This window comes from Lithobates pipiens, unplaced genomic scaffold (genome assembly GCF_037356315.1).
Source record: "Lithobates pipiens isolate NorthernLeopardFrog02 unplaced genomic scaffold, aLitPip1_a1.2 Scaffold_10, whole genome shotgun sequence".
Classification (NCBI taxonomy): domain Eukaryota; kingdom Metazoa; phylum Chordata; class Amphibia; order Anura; family Ranidae; genus Lithobates; species Lithobates pipiens.
In genome coordinates, this window is record NW_027507686.1 from 28,951,769 (window position 1) to 28,974,508 (window position 22,740).

At 45.4% G+C, this 22,740-nt stretch overlaps 1 protein-coding gene across 1 annotated transcript in view; it reads left to right on the plus strand.

The window, feature by feature from the left end:
- The first annotated feature begins 361 nt into the window (after positions 1-361).
- JPH3 (junctophilin 3) overlaps positions 362-22,740 on the plus strand; it is a 162,359-nt gene continuing 139,980 nt past the window's right edge. Inside the window, exon 1 of the mRNA XM_077453355.1 lies at positions 362-863. Within this exon, the coding sequence (XP_077309481.1) occupies positions 482-863 (382 nt within the window). The 5' untranslated portion in view covers positions 362-481. The remainder of the gene's footprint in view (positions 864-22,740) is intronic.

Genomic DNA, 22,740 nt, shown 5'->3' on the forward strand with positions numbered 1-22,740 from the left:
GGTATCATCTATAGTAGAGAGGTACCTTCCATAGAAGAGGGGTATCATCCATAGGATATGAGTACCATCTATAGCAGAGGGCATCTTCCATACCGGAGGGGTATCATCTATATAGATGGGTAAATCTTTCAAAGAATAGGGCATCTTTCTATACCGGAGGGGTATCCTCTATACCGGAGGGGCATCATCCATAGCAGAGGGGTATCCTCTATACGTGAGGGGTATCCTCTATACCGGGGGGTATCAGCTATAGGATTGGGGCATCTCGGGTCCGGTGTGTCCCTCGTCTCTCCCATTGGCTGTGGCGGAGGGGGCGGTTTCTCCCGGACGGGTAGCTGCATTGCTCCTCCCGCTCCTCCTCCGCTCTTCTCCCCCCCTCCTCCCCCCCTCCCCGGTCTGCTGGGGCGCCCGCCGGGGATCTGAGCATGCAGCATCGGAGGGGCCCCTGATCTCGGTGCAGTGGCCCCGGCCAGTTACATGCATGTCCAGTGGGGGCAGATTTAATTTCGATGACGGGGGGTCGTACTGCGGAGGCTGGCAGGATGGCAAGGCTCACGGGCACGGCATCTGTACGGGTCCCAAGGGGCAGGGCGAGTACAGCGGCTCCTGGTCACACGGCTTCGAGGTGCTCGGGGTCTACACCTGGCCCAGCGGGAACACCTACCGGGGCACCTGGGCGCAGGGCAAGCGGCACGGTATCGGCCTGGAGAGCAAGGGCAAGTGGCTGTACCGGGGAGAGTGGACCAACGGCTTCAAGGGGCGCTACGGGGTACGGGAGTGTATCGGCACCGGGGCCAAGTACGAGGGCACCTGGACCAACGGGCTGCAGGATGGCTACGGCACCGAGACCTACTCCGATGGAGGTGAGAGGGGTCCCCAGACCGACACCTACTGACTGAGGGGACCGGGGGGTACAAGGGGCAGAGAGGGGTCCCCCAACCGACACCTACTGACTGCGGGGACCGGGGGCACAGAGGGGTCCCCCGACCCACACCTACTGACTACAGGATTGGGGTGTGTGGGAGACACAGTATAACGGGGTGTCACAGAGCTACAGGGGGTCACCAAAATAAAGGGGCTCACACAGGAGGGTAAGGGGCACACGGGATGTGAAGATTATGTGGGATAGCTGGGCTGTGGGGGGGACACAGGTGGATAGGGGGGTGCAGGGGTATAAGGAAAGGGCCCAGGGGTATAGAGTTGGGGGCACAAGGGTATGGAGGATCAAACTGGTATGTGGGTCGCAGGAATATTGGGGATAACATACTTAGGGATATGGGGTGATCATAGGGCTATGAGGTTATCATTGAGGATAGCAGAGGTATGGAGGTATCACAGGAATGGGGGAATCATGGGGGATAGCAGGGATATGAGGATCACAGCTGTATGGGGAATCACAGGGGTATAGGGGGTGGGAGGGGTATATGGAATCACAAGAGTATGGGGGATGGCATAGGCTTTTGGAGGATTACAGGGGGTGAAGGGTGATGGGTATTGGGAATCACTGTGACATAAGGGGATAGCAGGGGTATGGAGAATAACAGGAGTATGGGGGAAGACTAGGGAATGGGGGGGGGGGGGTCACAGGGGTATAGGGGGTGGCAGTTGTATATGAAATCACAGGAGTATGGGGGATGGCATAGGTATGGAGGATCACAAGGGGTGGGGGGTGATTGATATGGGGGATCAAGGGGGCATAGGGGGACCACAGACATATGGGGAATCACAGGAGTATGGGAGAAGACTAGGGAACGGGGGATCACGGGGTACAGGAGGTGGCAGGGTTATATGAAATCACAGAACTATGGGGGATTTTATAGGCTTTGGAGGATTACAAGGGGTGGGGGGTGATGGGAATGGGGGATCACGGGGCACAGGGGAGATCAGGGGTATGGGTAATCACAGAAGTATGGGAGAAGACTAGGATATTGGGGGATCACAGGGGTATATGGAATCACAGGAGTATGGGGGGTGGCGTAGGCTTTGGAGGATCAAAAGAATCACAAAGGGTGTGGGGGGGGTGATGGGGTATGCGGGATTACGGGTCATAGGGGGATGGCACGCATATGGGGAATCACAGGAGTATGGGAGAAGACTAGTGAAGAGGGGGATCACAGGAGTATAGGGGGTGGCAGTGGTATATGGAATCACAGGAGTGTGGGGGGTGGCATAGACTTTGAATTATTGAGGATCACAAGGGGTGGGGGTGACAGGGTATGGAGGATCACAGGCACAGGTGGTGGAGGGGATATGGGGGATTGCAGGGGATGACAGGGATATAGGGTGGATGATAGGAAGGGGTATGGGGTAGGTTGATAGGGGTATGGAGGATAGCAGGGGTATAGGGGGGAAAGTAGGGGTATGGATAGGGTGGCAAGCTGGTATGGAGAAGGGTGGTAGAGTGTTGTGACATTGGGCAAGATTGGAGAGTGTCACGGTGGTGGGGCATGGGAGAGGATGGCAGGGCTCTGAGGCTTGAGATAGATGACAAGGTGCTTGGGGAGGATGCCCTGGGAAATGGGGAAGACAGCAGTGACCGGGCATGGGGAGAATGGCAGATGGATGGGGCAGGATGGCAGGGGGTGCTGAGTCCAGGGGTGGATGGCAATGTGTTGGGGCATGTAAGAGTACAGCAGGATGATGGGCAACATAGAAGGATAACCAGACATAAGCTGAATCTGAGGAAATCTCAGGATTTTGGGTGATCTATTGGGGGGTGGCAGTAATACCAGCCCTGCTTGGCAGGGAACAGATGGAGGATTGCTGGTTGGGCCTATGTTTGCACAAGGACTCCTGATTCTGCACGATCCAGAGGCACATGGGGTAGCCGTCACTAAAAAATTCTGCCATCAAATACATTTTTTTCCTATCGTTGGCAAAAAATTGATGAGCACCTGTGCTGGTTCTTGTCTCAGAAGTTGCTGTTCTTGCTGCCATCTGTGGGGTAAATGGCAGAGCTGTGGTGGCACAGACTGGCACAGTTTAAGCTGCCTGACATAAGGGAGGCTTATTCTCCAAATGTTGCTGATGCTGAATATTGTAAGAGAGATGCAGATATTGCATTGGAATGGTATAATAGTACATTGTAAACTTGATGTGTGCAAGGGGAATTTGGCACACTGGGGGTCATTTGATGAGGGGGGACAAGTACAAATAAATAAAAACCCTTTTAAAAAAAAAGTCCCATTTTTATTCCCTCAGTGTGCAGCTCCTATGAGCACATTGCACTAACCATTGCAGCCAGTAGGATTTCTTCCTTTTTCCCATGTGACTGCAGTAAATGGAAATGTGATTGGTTGCTGGATTACTACACTTTGAACCCAATCACTGCACTTTGCCCATTTATTTGGATCGCTTTAAATGGCACTTTTAAACGAAGATTCAAAAGACTGTGGCAAATGTAACAAATCGCCTCCAGTTTTTACAACTGCAACTTTAAGAAAGCAGGTGGCTGCCATGATATATCTCTCAAAGTGAGCGGTTCAGTATTCTGGGACTTTGTGAAAGGCTTTGTAGAGATTTTTCGAGGAAAGTGGCGGTGATCAGGTCATGTAGGGATCAAAGCTGGGTGTTGTAATCTGGTAGCAGCATGAATTGGATGTTTCTTTAATATTGAAGCCGTGTGTTAATCTATAGTAGAGATAAGTAGCTGGTCAGTCCCTAGCTGCTCTGGAAGTCCCTGCATTGAAGAACATACTAGCATTTATAGTTCCCTATCAGCCAGAGACCTACAGGTACCAGCGGCATAATCCAAGAGTTAATATGGGCCTTGCATGTGAGGCTGCAATAAGCGATTTTCTCTGGAGACTTCAATTGTGACAGAGCAGCCTCCATCCTTGCTTCCTCTTCCAGATTAACAGCCTCCCTAATGCTCCTATTTTATAAATCCAGCCCTTCTAATACTCCTGTTTTACACCTTCAGCCTCTTTTATCACCCCTATTTTATACCTCTGGCCTCCCTAATGTGCCTATTTTTTACCTGCAGCCCCGTAATGGTCTTATTTTATACCTCCAGCTCCTGTAATGCTCCTATTTTATACCTTCAGCCTCTCTAATGTGCCTATTTTTTTTACCTCCAGACTCTATTGCTCCTACTTTATGTCTCCAGCCCTGCTAATGCTCCTATTATATACCTCCAGCCCGTTTAATGCGCCCATTTTATACCTCCAGCCCCTCTAATGCTCCTGTTTTATACCCCCAGCCCCTGTAATCCTCCAATATTATACCTCCAGCCTCTAATGCTCCTATTTTATACCTACAACCCCTCTAATGCCCATTTTTATACTTCAAGCCCCTGTAATGCTCCTATTTGTTACCTCCATCCACTCTAATGCCCCTATTTTATACCTCCAGTAGAGCTGCATGATTCTGGCCAAAATGAGAATCATGATTTTTTTGCTTAGAATAAAAAGATCATGATTCTCAAAACGTAAAATCTTTCCCATTATACAAAAAAAAAAAAAAAAAAAATTGGCTAACTGGTTAGTTTTTTTCATTTTTTTTTTTTTTTTAAATTAAAGCAATTAAAAAAAATTGCCTTTGAAAGACGGCTGCGCAAATAAAGTGGGACATAAAATCATAAAATATTGCTACAACCACCACTTTATTCTCTAAGGTGTCTACTAAAAAAAAAAAAAAGAAAAAAAAAAATAAATAATTTATATATATATATATATATATATATATATATAATGTTTGGGGGTTCTAAGGAATTTTCTAGCCAAAAAAAAAGATTTTAACTTGAAACCAACAAAAGTCAGAAAAAGGTTTATTGTTTAAGTGGTTAAACTTTTTTCACTTACACACAAAGACTATTCAATTGACAAATTGTTACAATGTTTATACTTAAAGAGGAAGTAAACCCTGATGGGTTTACTTCCTCTTTTTTTCCCTGCAAAGGTAAAGCATAATGGACTACTATGCATCGCATAGTAGCTCATTATGTGTCACTTACCTGACACAGGAGCCAGCGAAGTCGCCGCTGTCACCTGTAGTCCGCCGCATCCATCTTGGTTGTGGCGTCTCTCGCAGCTCCGACGAATGACAGCGGAGAAGCCGCGATGACGTCACTCCCGCGCATGCGCACGGGAGTCGCGTCTCGGAGCTCCGACGCTGCCATTCGCCGGAGCCGCGATGACGTCACTCCCGCGCATGCGCACGGGAGTAGACAAATTTGGCAAATCCATTCTTGGACTTGCCGCATTTAGTGCGCCTGCGCGCCGCTGTCTACGGCGCATGCGCCGTAGACAGCGGTGCCCATTTTCGGGCAAATATCTCCTAAACCATATAGGTTTAGGAGATATTACTTGGACCTACAGGTAAGCCTTAATCTAGGCTTACCTGTAGGTCAAAGTTGTTTGGAAGGGTTTACTTCCATTTTAAGTTCAACTGATAAAGAATGTTTTGATTCTTGGTAGACTGCCCATTTTTTCTCTTTCTTTCTTTTGAGGGCTGGGGCTTCAGAAGAGCAGAGAGAATGCTTTGCATAGAAAGAATTGTGACACACTTTAGTCAAGATCATTGTAACGATTCTTGACAATAAATTGTGCAGCTCTAACTTCCAGCCTCTAATGCTCATATTTTTTTTTTACCTCCAGCCCCTCTAATGCTCATATTTTTTTTTACCTCCAGCCCTACTAATGCTCATATTTTATACCTCCAGACCCTCTAATGCTCTTATTTTATACCTCCAGACCCTCTAATGCTCTTATTTTATACCTTCAGACCCTCTAATGCTCTTATTTTATACCTCCAGCCCCTCAAAAGCTCTTATTTTATGCCTCCAGCCAATCAAACGCTCTTATTTTATACCTCCAGCGTCTTTAAAGCTCCTATTTATACCTCCAGCCCCTCCAGTGCTACTATTTTATACCCCCAGCCCATCTAATGCTCTTATTTTATACCTCCAGCCCCTTTAAAGCTCATATTTTATACCTCCAGCCCCTCTAATGCTCCTTTTTTATACCTCCAGCCCCTCTAATGCTCCTATTTTCTACCTCCAGACCCTCTAATGCTCTTATTTTTATACCTCCAGCCCCTCAAAAGCTCTTATTTTATACCTCTAGCCCCTCAAAAGTTCTTATTTTATACCTCCAGCCCCCCAAAAGCTCTTATTTTATACCTCCAGCCCCTCTAATTCTCTTATTCTATACCTCCAGCCCCTCTAATACTCCTATTTTATACCTCCAGCCCCTCTAATGCTCCTATTGTATACCTCCAGTCCCTCTAATGCTCTTATTTTATACCTCCAGCCCCTCAAAAGCTCTTATTTTATACCTCCAGACCCTCAAAAGCTCTTATTTTATACCTCCAGCCCCTCTAAAGCTCATATTTTATACCTCCAGACCCTCTAATGCTCCTATTTTATACCTCCAGATCCTCTAATGCTCCTATTTTCTACCTCCAGACCCTCTAATGCTCTTATTTTATACCTCCAGCCCCATCAAAAACTCTTATTCGCATATCATCCAAAAACACATCGTGTTCAATGATGGTCGTTCACATCTATGTGTAGCGATTGCTATGCGAATGCGAGGCATAACGAAAAGGGTCCTGTGTGAGTTTACTGCTATTTTCCTCACCATAGAGATCAATAGAAACCAACATGAAATCGCATCTTGTGTTCAGGTGTGTGCAAATGCTGCTTTTTCTGTGTAGATCTTTACATACTTCCCTCCTCGCAGAAATTGCAGCTGCGCCCAATCCCATCCGAAAGAACAGAACAAGAGATTACAGCGCACACATACACACATTGCTCTGTTTGTATGGTCTTATATTAGCACCATCTTTAATGTAATGCATTGTTAGGGTGTGCCCCCCAAGTCTTTGTTTGTCAATCCCATCCGAAAACGCATTACATTTTTTATTACATTTGCAATGTCTTTAGCACAAATCACAACGCAAAATTGCACGAACTCCAGCAAAAATGCTCATGAGAATCGCACCCATTCATACCGCATAAGTGTGCATCCAGGCTTAGGCCCCTTTCACACTGGGGTCGTTTTCAGGCGCTACAGCGCTAGAAATAGCGCCTGTGTAGCATCTGAAAAAAATGGCCCCTTTCATTCCGGAGGGCTTTCACACTGGAGCGGTGCGCTAGCAGGAAGGTGAAAAAAGTCCTGCTAGCCGCATCTTTGGAGCCACCGGCGGCGCTTTGCAGGCAGATTTAACCCTTTTCCGGCCGCTAGCGGGGGTTAAAACCACCCGCTAGCAGCCACAGACCGCCGCTAAAATTACGGTAAAGCGCCACTAAAAATATAACCGCCGACACCCGCACCGCCCCAGTGTGAAAGGGGTCTTAGAGTGGATATAATTCATAACACTACCCTGATCGAGATCATATAATTCTGTATGTTTTAAATCGTTTAAAATCTGCAGCTTTAAGCCACCCGGTCACACCAGTATGACTTCAGGTACGACATGCGATTTACAAATCGTACCTGAAGTAGCATCTAATGTGTTTCCAAAGCAGATGCAAAGGTTTTTAATTTTTATTTTATTAAAATACCAAAAATGTTATACTTACCTGCTCTGTGTATTTTTTTTAAGCACAGAGAGGCCCCAAACTTCCTTTTCTGGGGTCCCCTGCTGGCGCTGTCTACTCCTCCTCTTCTGTGTCTAACCCCCCCTAGCAAGCTGCTTGCTAGGAGGGCAGACATACATGCTTATTTCTGAGCCAGGCTATGTGCATCTATAGCCACACACATCTTTAAAGGAGAAGTACAGCCAAAACTTGCTTGGCTGTGCTCCTCCTGTGGATTACAGGAGTGCAGTTCGTTCTGCACTCCTGTGACCTTTTTTTCAGCAGACAGCGGGCTGACATCACAAAGTCAGTCCAGGCTCGGGCAAGATCATGACAGTGGATTTGGGATCCGCCCACATGACTGGACCAGCACCCGGCTCAGCCTCCCAGCAAACCATTAAGAGCCTGATTTGGCTGCTTCCAACTCCTCCATAGCCCAGTGAGCATGGGGGGGGCGACAGAGCTAAGAGCTGCTTACTGCAGCAGCTCTCTGCTTATGGAGCTGTGAGAGCCGAGCGATCAGTGGTGTTCGATCGCTCGGTTCTCAGTGTTGGAGGTGCCAGGGAACAGATGCACTATCTGGGTAAGTATGAGAATAAAAAAAAAAAAAAAAACGTACATCTCTTTTAATTAAAGGTCTTTGTTTGGAAACTTCCTATTATAGGGTGACAACGCCCAGTCCCTGTCCCCCAAATGTGCTCCTGCATTGTCCCCCTGTCACAAGCACTCCCTGTTGGCTGGACAGACACACATTGCACAGGCATGGTTCACTATTATCATCATTAGCAAGTGAGCTGGTCCAGAGCTGTATTGTGTAGCGACGCTGGATTGCATATAGACAGGAAGTGGTGGAAAGAGGCTGCTGGAGATCAGCAGTATTAGGGTTGGGAAAATGAAAAAAGGTGTAAATGGTATTTTATAAAGAAAAATATAAATGGCCATGGTTTATGAAATGTAGTGAACAGAGCAAACTAATATTTCATGTGTAATACCTGGGAGATCTTCCAAATTAGGTCCCACAAGGGATGGTTCAGTCCTAGGACACCTTATGCGATGTCCTATTCCCATTCATTAGGACAGAGAACATGCTGATCCTGGTGCAAGAGAACTGTAAGAACCAAATTCTGATGACTTATTTTATAATTGCGACATCATTTAAATATATGTTCTACCACATATTCCCGACATCAGTTCATCGCTGGTCAGAAGACAATTACAGTACATCTACAATGAAACTCTTATTTGGGGGGGGGGGGGGGGGGGAGGGGATAGAGTAGAAAGTAGTTAAAAACCTGGTGAGTTTGTTTTCAGTGCTTCATTAGCAGTACAGGGAAGTACTGGCTGCGTCCAGAGCCAACCACTCACAGGTAATCACCGCTTAGCGATTACCTGCAAACGGCTTCAATTACTCTACAGGTGTCCGTATTCTCCCATTGTTTTCAATGAGGCTACCTCCTGCAACTAATCTCCGGGGGCCCCTGCTGATTTTCTCGAATCTGCTCGCTGTCGGCCACAAACACAGAATGTGCCCTTAAGGCTCGGTTCACACTGCTGCGATGCGGGAACGCTGCAAATCTACTGCGGGTTCCCGCATCGCATGCCTCCAGGTGGCAGTTCACACTGCCCTATGCAAACTGCTGGGAGTGTCAGTGAAAAGTTAATGACACCCCCAGATCAGTTCGCATATCGCAGTGCGATCTGCAAACTCGGACAGGAATCGGATCGCATGGTGTGAACACCCATGCGATCCAATTCTGCTGCGGACCAAAAAAAGGGTCCTGTGCAAGTTTGGGCCGGATGCGATGCGAATTCAGCCATACTATCTGTATGGCTGAACTTGCATCGCACAGAGATCGCATGTGATTTGCACTGCAGTGCGGTGCGAATCACATCCGATCTCGTACACCGCAGCAGTGTGTACCCAGCCTTAACCACTTGCAGACCGGACCATTTTGCTGGTCAAAGACCAGACCACTTTTTGCGATTCGGCACTGCATCGCTTTAACTGACAATTGCGCGGTCGTGCGACGTGGCTCCCAAACAAAATTGACGTCCTTTTTTTCCCACAAATAGAGCTTTCTTTTGGTGGTATTTGATCACCTCTGCGGTTTTTATTTTTTGCGCTATAAACAAAAATAGAGCGACAATTTTGAAAAAAACGCATTATTTTTTACTTTTTGTTATAATAAATATCCCCCAAAAATATATAAAAAAAAATTTTTTTCCCTCAGTTTAGGCCGATACGTATTCTTCTACATATTTTTGGTAAAAAAAATCGCAATAAGCGATTATTGATTGGTTTGCGCAAAAGTTATAGCGTTTACAAAATAGGGATAGTTTTATAGCATTTTTATTAATAATTTTTTTTTTTTTTTTTTACTAGTAATGGCGGCGATCAGCGATTTTTATTGTGACTGCGACATTGTGGGGGACCCATCGGACATTTTTGACACATTTTTGGGACCATTGTCATTTATACTGTAATCACTGCTATATAAATGCAGTGATTCCTGTGTAAATGACACTGGCAGTGAAGGGGTTAACCAGTGAGTGGCAGTGTAGGGGTTAAGTGTTCCTAGGGGTGTGTTACTAACTGTGGGGGGGTTGGGCTTTCATTTAGTGAACACTGATCTCTGCTCCAATCACATGGAGCAGAGATCAGCGTCACTAGTTGCTAGGCAGAATGGAAAAATGCTGTTTACACAGCATTTCCTCCATTCGGCCGCTCCGTGAGACGATCGCGGGGATGCCCGCGGCGATCGAGTCCGCGGGTCCCGCGACCGGACTCACGGGGGTCCCGACCAGCGCGGGAGCGCGCCGCCGGCGGCGCGCTCCCGATGGCAGGGCGGCATTGAATATTGGACGTACCTGTACACCAATATGCCTGCCAGTGCCATTCTGTCGACGTACATCATCGTGCGCTGGTCGGGAAGTGGTTAAGCAGTACTCTTCTGTCTTCCCTTCAGTCTTGCACATTTGTACCGGCTCCTCTTCTGTGCTGAAATGGCTTAGTCTGATTTCACTGCACACTGTGAGCTTCTCACAATGTCCAATAGAAGCTACGGCAAGTCAGAAAGAGCCCTGCCTCGTTTCCTGCCTGGAGGACATCCAGCATCATCTAGGCCATGGGTGATCAACATGTGGCCCCCAGCTGTTGTGAAACTACAAGTCCCATGAGGCATTGCAAGGCTGACAATTACAAATATGACTCCCAAAGGCAGAGGCATGATGGGACTTGCAGTCCTACAGCAGCTGGAGGGCCACAGGTTGAGCACACATGATCTAGACCAGCGATGGCCAACCTTGGCACCCCAGTTTTGGAACTACACTTCCCATGATGCTCGTGCACTCTGAAGTGTAGTTGAGCATCATGGAAAATGTAGTTCCAAAACATCTGGGGTGCCAAGGTTCGCCATCACTGATCTAGGCCTTTCCTCGCCAGCCTGTCCCTGTCCTTGGCCCGCCCATTTCATTCATTGGATTTCAGTTCTTTCATTCATGGAGGTTCAGCAGCATATGTAGGCGGTTTGCATGCACATACAGCCTGGCTAGAAACGCCCACTTCTCCAGATGGACACTCACCCATCAAGGTATTTTTTTATATTTGCATAACTCCTCCCTAGAGCCAGCCTACTGCTTGCATCAGATCTGAGGGCTCTTGCCCCTCCCGCCAGCCTTAATCCACCTGTGTGGCATAGAGACTCAATGATGACATCACTGAGTCTAAAATGAGGTGTGCGATGAAAATGGAAATAATTTATATAAAAATGTTATTATGGTGTGGCTTGGAGGGGAGGGAGGGGGGGAGGTAATTTAAGCAGATTAAACTCCAGTTTTAAAGTGTTACCAAACCCAGGACCCTGCATTCCCTATGTCTGGTCTCTCACAGTACACAGAACATGGAAATGCAATTATTTGAGTAAATATAAACAGCTAAATACATTTTCTCATCAGCAGTTAGAACAGTCTTGTGACTTCTATCACTGTCCGGCCGAGCACTGGTTAAAGCTTGTAGGAGGAGTTTTCATTCTCCTCTGACTGTCTGGACAGTGCTGATTGGCCCTGTGCTGATCACATGCACTCTCCCCAAAAAAAACAGAAAAACTCAATAACAATACACACCAAACCGAGGATGTGCAGAGTGACTCTTAGGGCTCTGTGCTATCAGCAGATGGATTGGGGATAGTAAAAGAAGGGGAGGATCAGAGAAGACAGGATCAAACTGCCCTTTTACACAATGCGGAGGATTAGCCCCTTAGGTTCCACAGTGATTATAACAAGCATGCTTTACTGCATATACAAACAGATTTTACTGTTGTGGGTTTAGTAATACTTTAATGCTGGGTTCACACCATTGCAAATTGGATGAGGATTCCCCACATCCAATTTGCAATATCAGAAGATTTTGACCATCTCTCTATGGAGCCATTTCACATATCTCCGCTGCTGCTCTGGTGCGAATTTGCACATGAGCCCTGTGCGTCTTTTGGTCTGTTTCAGGTCTGAATTCAGCCCAAATTTCGGGCTGAAATTGGACCTGAAACAGTGAACCAGGACGCACCGGAACCCTGCTGGGAGCCACATGCGGCAATGGTGTGAACCCAGCCTTAGAGATTTTCTTTCACTTTCTGTCCCAGAGACACAACAGGAAGGGAGAGCAAATATCTCAATATCTTCATAGACAGTTGTCCTCGGAACCAATGTCCCTGTTGGAAACATTTCTTCTTTTACTGTTCTGGTGACAACAGAAATGTAAAAAAAATTGTCATCACTCTCAGTCCTGGGAATGCAATAATAAAAACCCGACAGGGCCTACAACCGTTGACATACGTAGACATATAATGAGAGTTCTTTCCCCTTTTTTCTGGTCTCCGTATCCCCTCTCCTATCCGGTATGCATTGTGTATTACCTGCTCTTCCCCATGACAGGGTTAGGCAACCTTTTAAACACAGCATGCCAAAAAATGTTTTCAAAGTAATTGAGCATGGCGATTTTATAACAAAATAAATCAAACTTCACACTTTCAATCATGAAAAGGTATTTTTATAAAGTAAATGCTGTAAACGACTTTAGTAATGAGAAATGAACGCCTCAGATCAGCCCCAATTCCTGCAACTCCACACCACAGATCACTGTCCTCCCTGAAAATTTGTTTCACCACTGTAACCCTCTGCACATATGCCCCACCGCTGTATCACTCTGCTCATCTGCCCCACCACTGTTCCCCCTTTCTCATCTGCCCCATCACTGTAACCCCCTGCTCTTCTGTCCCACTGCTGAACCCTCTTCTCATCTCTTCCACCACTGTACCTCCCTGAACATCTGCCCCACCGCTGTACCCTCTTCTCATCTATATGTGTGATATGCAGAGTGGTGAAAGGAAGCATTGATGAGACACATCTACCTGTCCTGGCACACTCATCCTGATCTACCTCTCACATCCAGCCCACATGCTTGTATGTGATGTATGTGATGTACTAGATGTATGTGATGTATGGGATGTACGTGATGTAAGTGATGTACATTATGTATGGGATGTATGTGATGTACAGGATGTATGTGATATATGGGATGTACGTGATGTATGTGATATATGGGATGTATGTGATGTACGGGATGTCTGTGATGTATGGGATGTACATGATGTCCGAGATGTATGTGATGTACATGATGTACGCGTTGTAGGGATGTCTGTGGTGTATGGGATGTATGTGATGTACAGGATGTACATGTTGTATGGGATGTACGTGATGTATGGGCTGTACGGGATGTACATGATGTACGGGATGTATGTGATGTGTGGGATGTATAAGATGTATGGGATGTATGGCATGTACGTGATGTACAGGGTGTATGATATATATGTAAAGTATGTGATGTACATGATGTATGGGATATACGTGATATACATGATGTACGGGATGTATGTGATGTACAGGATGTATATAATGTAAGGGATTTACGTGATGTACGGCATATATGGGATGTATGTGATGTACGGGATTTATGGGATGTATGCGATGTATGGGATGTACGTGATGTATGTGATATACGTAAAGTACATGACCTATGTGATGTATGAAATGTACATGATGTATGTGATGTGCGGGATGTATATGATGTATGGGATGTACGTGATGTACGGGATATATGAGATGTATGTGATGTATGTGATATATGGGATGTATGCGATGTATGGGATGTACGTAATGTATGTGATGTACAGGATGTATCTGATGTACAGGATGTATGGGATGTATGTGATGTACGGGATGTATGTGATATATGGGATGTATGTGATGCATGTGATGTTTGTGATGTGTGGGATGTTTGTGATGTATGGGATGTTTGTGATGTACGGGATGTATGGGATATATGTGATGTATGGGATGTCATATACAAGCATATGAAATGGATGCACAATGAGCTCAGGTCAGGGGCATTTTCTGAAAGCAGTGGGCCTGTGTGCAGGATCATAAGTTGGGCCCACAGCTTTCAGAAAATGCCTCTGACCTGAGCTCATTGTGCATCCATCCCATGGGCATAATGCACTGAATACTGGCTGTGGCTTAAAGGGACACAGAGTGCCGGGGTTGAGTAGTAAGTGACACAAAGGTTCAGGAATAATTTCAACAAAATTCCCAGAAGCTCAACAGTAATTCTACAAACTGTCACTTGATTGGTTTTCTCAATAACAGTGAATTCCCTTCTTTCTGAGATTGGAAGTGGCAACCAACCAAGTCATCTTCCTCCAGATGGCAGGCGGGGCTAGCAGGTCTGCGGTTGGCTTTAACAGTGGCCAAGACAGTCCTCCTCCTCCTGGAAAAAGGGACCACCACCCTAGCAGAACTGCACCCAATCTCTTCCCCTTCACAAAAGCTGACGATCGCAGCTACAGAAAGAGAACCAAACGTTGTTTGCCATCTTTTACAATGTGTGGGGGCACAGTGCCTCCCCCTCAGTACAGGTGTGGTGTGGGGAATTCTGAAATTGGAATGTATTAGTGTCTCACTGACACTTCCCTGCATTGCTCTGCTGATGGGGAGGGAGTCGGGTGCCAGAAAAAGAGGCTTCACGTGCTGCTTGCAGCACCTGTGTCGGGGGTTGCCTACCCCTGGTATATGATATACTGTACATCTTCAATAAAACATGTTTGAAACAAAAAAAAAACCCTGACAGGGGACTATGGTCTTAGTCTGCCATGAACTCAGTATGTTCATTTAAATATAAAGAGAGCCAATACAAAATACTAGTAATGCACTGAAATTTCGGCCGCTGAAAATTATCAGCTGAAAATAGGGTTTTCAGCCTTGTGCCCAAATTTTGCCAAGATTTTGCCACGATTTTACCTTGCTTATGGTGTTATTTTCATGGTCACCTGAATCAAAAAATGCATCAAAAATGCAACATGGATACATTTTTGATATGTTCTTGTTGCATTTTCAAAGCATTTCAATGAGGAAGTGCGTTTTTGGTGCGATTTGCCAAATATGCACCAAAAATACAGCAAGCAGGATTTTTAACACCACTTCAAATGGCTGAAAATAAATGTATTTAAAGTAAATTCATGATATTAAAAAGTTGAATATAATGTAATTAGTTATAAATATATATATATATATTTAAAAAAAGGTAAATTTCGGTTTTGGCCAAATGCATCCTGAATTTTTGGTTTTGGCACCAAAATTTTTATTTCGGTGCACCACTTTAAAATACTCATTCATTGGTACTACACTCCGACAGGTTACATGCTCTATACCAGGCATCTTCAAAGTCCAGCCTGCGTTCCAGTTTAATACGCTCCCCCCTGGTAATTTGGATATAGATATCTTTTGTGGCTCCCATGGCCACAAAAGATATATACCGTATTTATCGGCGATGTCTCGGAGGGGACATGGAGGGGGGCGGAACGAATGCCGTCAGATTACATACAGGAGAATCTCCTGTTTACTCGGTGAGCATCTGTAATAGGAAGTTCCATCTCCTGAGCTGGCATTGGACGGCTGTTCTGTCCATCATAGGAGGAGGGACTTTGTATTAAAGAGGCCGCGAGTAAACAGGAGATTCTCCTGTATGTAATCTGTCTGCAATCGTCCTGTCCCCTCCGAGGCTGCAGATGGGCATGAATAAGGCTGCACTGATGGCAATGGTAAGGCTGCATTTATGGCACTTGTGAGGCTGCATTCATGGCACTTGTGAGGCTGCATTCATGGAACTTGTGAGGCTGCATTCATGGCAATGGTGAGGCTGTAGATGGGCACTGGCCCTTATTTTGCTATACAGTTCTTTGTTTAAATGTAGTTTTTTCCTGAAACTTACATACGGTATATCCAAATAACACACCCAATTATCTTTAGTCCTGAGCGGCGCTCAGGGATTTCTTGGGGGGCCACAAAAGATATATATATATATATATATCTCCAAATAACAGGCCCAAGCTAATTTCGTCACCACACACAGCTACAAAGGCAAGATAATTCTTGATGGGTAGTGTAGTAGTGCTTGGACTAACACACTTAGACCAAATTTTAATGGTTCACAGAATGTCAGGCAAAATGGTCAGCCCTCACGCATGTTCACTTCATCGAATCTTGCCCTCTTTGAAAAAAGTTTGGACACCCCTGCTCTATACCCTTCAACTGACGATAGATGCTGGAGATGCAAGAAAGCTCCTGGTACGATTCATTATATATACTTGCTTTGCCTTCTTATGAAACCTTTTTGATAAGCTGTTGACACTCAAATCTACCACCTTTTTGATGCTTGGATCCCTTTTACATTTGTTGCTCTTAGATTTATCTCCTCCGGCTTTCTCTAAATCCTCTAAACAACTGCTGGTGCATGTCCTCATGGCAGCACAATGCTTAGTTGTCCTTTATTGGAAATTACGTCAACCTCCCTCTCTGACGGAGCTCCACGCCAGGATCAGAGATGTCAAAAGGATGACGTATCTTACAGCTATATTAACAACTGTTGATCAATACAGTAGGGTTTTGAAAATGTAGCATACGATCATCTCTGGTTGTCTTTCACCTAGACCAGGGGCGCATGTGGCCCCAGGCAGCTATGAATGTGGCACAACATAAAATCATAACATTTCTTGAAAATGATGATTTTTTTTGTAAAAATACATTTACACTTAGTAAAAACATGCGGCCGAAGAAAAAAATGACAGTGTCTCTATACTTGACTCATATAAGTCTTAGCTTCCCGAAGAAAAATATCCCATTCTTCACAATCGTAATTCATGCCATCAGTTTTTGGCAGCACCTATATTTGTAAGGAACTTTTCAAGTACGAAGCAAAAAATGGCAAAATCAGTCCAAAATATCTGATGAGCACCTTGAGAATTAATTGAGAATTGCTACATCCATTGAACCAGATATTTATGCCTTAGTTCCCCATGATTAAGCTCCGGGGTGGATTGAAACACGTTGGGGGTGTGGCCTGGCTGGAGCCCAGGCTGAGGCTGTTGCACTTTCTTACCTGGGGTTTGCAGAGATGCGTGGCTCATGTGGACATTTTCTTCCCTGTACATGACTGCTTCATGTACCACGATTGCACTAGATGACTGAGTTGCTCAGTTGACATGCTTACTCTCTGGTCTGTATATTAACAAACCCGACTCATTGCTTCTCTCCTTGACCTCTCAGTCCACAGTAGAACCTCTACTGCTTAAATGTCTGCTACTTTGCGTAGCTCAGCCATCCCAACCATATTAATGGAATCTAAGGCCGCGTACACACGGGCGGACTGTTCGCCCAACTTTGTCCGCTGAACAGTGTTTCAGCGGACAGTCCGCTCGTGTGTGGGCTTCAGCGGACAGTTTCAACGGACAGTCTGACGAACAAAGTTTTTCGGAATTTCCGTAAGACTGTCCGCTGAAACTTGGTTTGAGCGGACAGTCCGCTCGTGTGTAGGCTTGTTCGATAAACTAAGTCTCGCGCATGCTCAGAAAGAATTTACACGGCGAAGGTTGCATTGCAGTGTATTGGACTTCGAATTTCTCGTCCCGTCGTACGTGCCGTTCACGTCATCGCGCAAGTTTTCAGCGGACTGTTCGTTCGTCGTGTGTGGTCAAGTCCGTTCATGCTAATTTTGAACGGACTGTTTGTCAAACTGTTTGACGAACCTAGTTGGGCGGACAGTCCGCCCGTGTGTACGCGGCCTAAGGGTTTCTGCAGAGGTTGTGAGGTGTTCTTTGGATTGTGACTGATTGACCTTCCATCTGATGGTACCTACATATGGTCCTGGGTCAATGTAACTTGGCAAAGCCAACTGCATGAACCTATTGATATTCTAAGCTGCTTGCATGTGTGGCATCCAGACCACCACTATGAGGGAGCCATTCTTCTCACTAGCCATCATTAGAAGGGTCATTTTCCCCTCTGGTGAATTGGGTTTAGCAGGGGTTCCCTGAGACCTGAAAGTTATTTTAAGGGTTCCTGTAGGGCAGCCTTTCTCAACCTTTTCAACACAGAGGAACCCTTGAAATAGTTCTCTGGTCTCGGGGAACCCCTGCTAAAAATGAGAAATCTACAACTCATGATACATTAGTATGATGGTCAGTGGGAAGAATGGTCCTTACACTTGTGGTCATTGGGAAGAATTACCTCCTTACAGAGAGCTAAAAAGATCAATGGTGTCGGTGGGAACTTATCTGAGAGGCAGAAATTGCCCAATGCTGAAGGAACCCCTAGAAACCTCTGGAGGAACCCTGGGGTTCTACAGAACCCTGGTTGAGAATCATTGCTGTAGGGTATAAAAGTTGAAAATGGCTGGTCTAACCATTGTATCTTAAACTTGTCATACACTGTGTATCTTTTTTTTCTCTGTTGTATACCAAATTTAGGGACGCACGGATACCATTCCTTTATTGTATTGCAAGTACGAGATATTTTAAATCAATCCGATACCGAGTACCGATACTTCGTGGTGTGATTTGCATCCATACAAAATGAACTGGCGTAAAGTGAACTGCAAAGAATTGCATGCGATTTGAACAGGAATGAAGTGCGATTCCTATCTGAATCGCACGCAAATTCCCCCACCGTGTGAGCCCTGTAAAGAAAGCGAAGCGCCATGTAGCACAGCAATAGGCAGTTTAATAAAATATTATAACTCACAAAGTAAATATCTAGTCAAATTCATATCTGCAGCGTCCCCGTCCCGCCGATGATAGCAAACCACGGCCGCTGGAGGTGCTTCCAGGTGCAGAGGAGACATTGCAGGACTCTTGTGGGTTTAGGGTGGAAGTGATGTCAGTTTAGGGGCGGACCGCCGGACATCTCCAGCCCTGTGAGCACCTCCAGCGGCCGTGGTTTGCTATCATCTGCAGGACGGGGACGCTGCAGATATGGATTTGACTAGATGTTTACTTTGTAGTTATAAATACAATTTATCTTTAACAAATTCTTAATTTATACAAAGGGGCCAGTTTAGTAGCAAGCTTAATAGAAGGGTATTGTTAACCAGTTTCAGCCCCGGACCATTTTGCTGGCTTAAGACCAGAGCACTTTTTGCGATTCGGCACTGCATCGGTTTAATTGACAACTGCGCGGTCGTGCGACGTGGCTCCCAAACAAAACTGATGTCCTTTTTTCCCCCACAAATAGAGCTTTCCTTTGGTGGTATTTGAAACCACTGCGGTTTTTATTTTTTGTGCTATAAACAAAAAAAGAGTGACAATTTTGAAAAAAACACATTATTTTTTACTTTTTGCTATAATAAATATCTCCAAAAAATATATAAAAAAACATTTTTTTCCCTCAGTTTAGGCCGATACGTATTCTTCTACATATTTTTGGTTAAAAAAAATCACAATAAGCGATTATTGATTGGTTTGTGCAAAAGTTATAGCGTTTACAAAATAGGGGATAGTTTTATGGCATTTTTATTAATATTTTTTTTTTACTAGTAATGGCGGCGATCAGCGATTTTTATTGTGACTGCGACATTATGGCGGACACATCGGACATTTTTGACACTTTTTTGGGACCATTGTCATTTATACAGCAATCAGTGCTATACAAATGCACCGATTACTGTGTAAATGACAGCGGCAGTGAAGGTGTTAACCAGGTGGTGGCAATGTAGGGGTTAAGTGTGTCCTAGTGGCTGTGTTTTACTGATCTCTGCTCCAATCACAGGGAGCATAGATCAGTGTCACTTGTTGCTAGGCAGAACGGGGAGATGCTGTTTACATCGGCATCTCCCGGTTCTTCGTCCCCATGAGTCGATCGCAGGTACCCCGGCGGCGATCGAGTCTGCGGGACCCGTGATCGGTGGCACGCACATGATGGCATGGCAGAAAATTCAAAGGGACGTACCTGTATGCCCATTTGCCTGTCCGTGCTATTCTGCCGACATACATCGTCCTGTGCCGGTCGGGAAGCGGTTACAGGCAAGTACATTAAAGTGGAACTTTAGGCCACAAATAAAAATGGGCAAACAGGGAGGAATTTTAATGCAGAAGAGACATGCTTTGCCTTGCATTAAAGCCTTAGGGCCAGTTCACACCATAGAAACGCAGTCCGGATGCGTTCCAGATGCTTTTCTTCATGTTTTTGACGCGTTTCAGTGCATTTTTGATGCATTTTTTATGTGTTTTGGATGCAGTGTAGGGCATTCCCCCCCTTTTTTTTTCTTAAGGACGTGTGTTCCAGTGCATTTTTGGTGTGTTTAGGTGGGTTCCAGTGTGTTTTTGATGCATTTTACAGTGCCCCAGTACAGTCCAGTGCAGGAAAAATGCAACCTGTTCTATGTTTTTTTTCTGGAACTGCAAGCACTGGTGTGAATGATGCCATTGAAAACCATATAACCGACTTTCCATGCGGTTTTGATGCAGAAACATGAAATGTGGTGTGAACTGGCCCTTAAAGTGATTGTAAACGATCACCTTGTAGAACAACTCATTCAGTTTAAAATTGAAATGAAAGGCAAAACATTTGTGTTTAGATATACTGAAAAAAAAACTAAAAAATTATAAATGCTTTTTGTCCCATTGTTATGAGTGATCGCATTCCCTCTGTTCCATCTGTTGTTGTCTGCATAAGAGCTGGGGGAGGAGAAGCAACAGCACACTGAACTTTACAGTAAATGGCTGTCACAGGGAGGGGTGTGTCAGGACAAGTCTGATCATTGGAGGAAAGCATACTGATTTCCCAGCACAGCTAGAGAACTGACCACAATGTGCTCCCCTGCTTAGCGGGGTCAGTTTTTAATAGGAAAGCAGAGGCAGACTGACAGGAACACCGGGGATTTCACGCAAAGGAAGCAATACAGAAAATCTGAATACTTTCTCATACAACTAAATTTTTCTTACCCAAGCCAGATCTGATCCAACCATGTGCACTAAAGCGGCTCTCGATGCTGTCTCCCTAGCAGATTGAAAGCAGCTGTCAATTAAATGCTGTAATGAGGGAGTGGGGGCGTGGCCAAGCCACCCACTCTGTGTCAATCGAAGCAGACAGGGCGGCTCGGGTGCGAGCGCGTTTGGGTGCCCCCATGAAAGACAGCCTTTAATTTCACTTTAATAATGCACTTAATAAAGATTATTTCTTGTTAACTTCTTCAATATTAATTTTTATCTGATGATTAGCACATGAAAAGTCTCAGCTACTTTTTTTTTCTCTTTCCATTCTGCTCATTTTGTGTATGCGGAAAGGGGGGGATCTACATTAGCAAAGAGGTTCCTTATGCCATTATTTCTCTGATCTCCATTGGCTGCCCATACCAGGAAACATTTTTCAAAAAGAGTGGACCAAGAGTCCAAAAAATGTAATTCAATACCTTAAAGTGGACCTGTCAGCAATCTTCATATATAAATTCCTGACATGTCACAGTATACAGCGACAGTAACACTTCTCAGGCTTCTTGGGACACCTAGTCACTATCTACCTTTGCCTGGAGCATAGACGAGCTCCCTTCCCGGCCAGCACTCACAGCGGTGGGCACAGGACTTCCTATACAGCCTGAGCGGCTCACACTCATATCCTTGGTTCATGGTGTGAATGGACTCTTAGGCTGGCTACGTAACTATTTGCCACAATAAATGATTTTCTCAGATTTTACTGGACACTGTGAGCGTCTCACAACGTCCATCAGAAGCTGCAGCAAGTCAGGTAGAGTAATTTCCTGGCTGGAGGACATCCAGCATCATCTAGCTCTTTCTTCCCCAGCCTGACTGTCCCTGGCCCGGCTGCCCCATTCATTCATTGGACTTTGGACTTCAGTGCATGGCAATGCATCATACTGCATTGTGCTAAAAATTCGGTGACACGTCCATGGCAATTTGATGCATTCGTAGCCCATTATTATCACTGGGCTGCCTTTATGCAATGCATGTTAATTATTATTATTATACAGGATTTATATAGTGCCAACAGCGCTTAACTAAATGAAGGCAGACATTACAGTTACATTACAATTCGGTACAAGAGGAATCAGAGGGCCCTGCTCACTAGAGCTTACAATCTAGGAGGGAGAGTCAATTGATACAAAAGGTAATAGCTGATGGAGAAAGTAAAACAGTGTATTAGTTAGAAGCAGGATAAGCTTCTTTAAAGAGAAGGGTTTTCAGGGATCGTCTAAAGATGGATAGATTTTTGGACTGTCGGACAGATTGGGGTAGGGAGTTCCAAAGGGTGGGCGAAGCTCTGCAGAAATCCTGTAGGTGAGCATGGGAGGAGGCGACAAGGGAGCTGGAGAGCAGGAGGTCTTGGGAGGACCGAAGAGAGAGGCTTGGTTGGTATTTTGAGACTAGGTTAGTGGTGTAGTGGGGGGCAGAGTTGTGGATGGCTTTGTAAATTATTGTTAGTACTTTGAATTTTATTCGTTGGGTGAGCGGAAGCCAGTGCAGGGATTGGCAGAGAGGGGCGGAGGACACTGAACTGTTGGTAAGGTGGATGAGTCTTGCAGTGGCATTCATCATGGACTGAAGGGGGGATAGTGTATGTAATGGTAGTCCAACAAGGAGGGAGTTGCAGTAGTCTAAGTGAGAAATAATCAGGGAGTGAATTAGAAGCTTGGTGTTGTCATTGGTTAAAAAGGGGGCGTATTCTAGAGATGTTGCGGAGTCTAAGGCGGTATGATTTGGACAGGGATTGAATGTTGGCCTGAAAGGACAGTTCAGAGTCTAGGGTTACCCCTAGCACCCTGGCATGTGGGGACGGACTGATAGTTGTGCCATTGATCTTGACAGAGAAGTCAGGGGAAG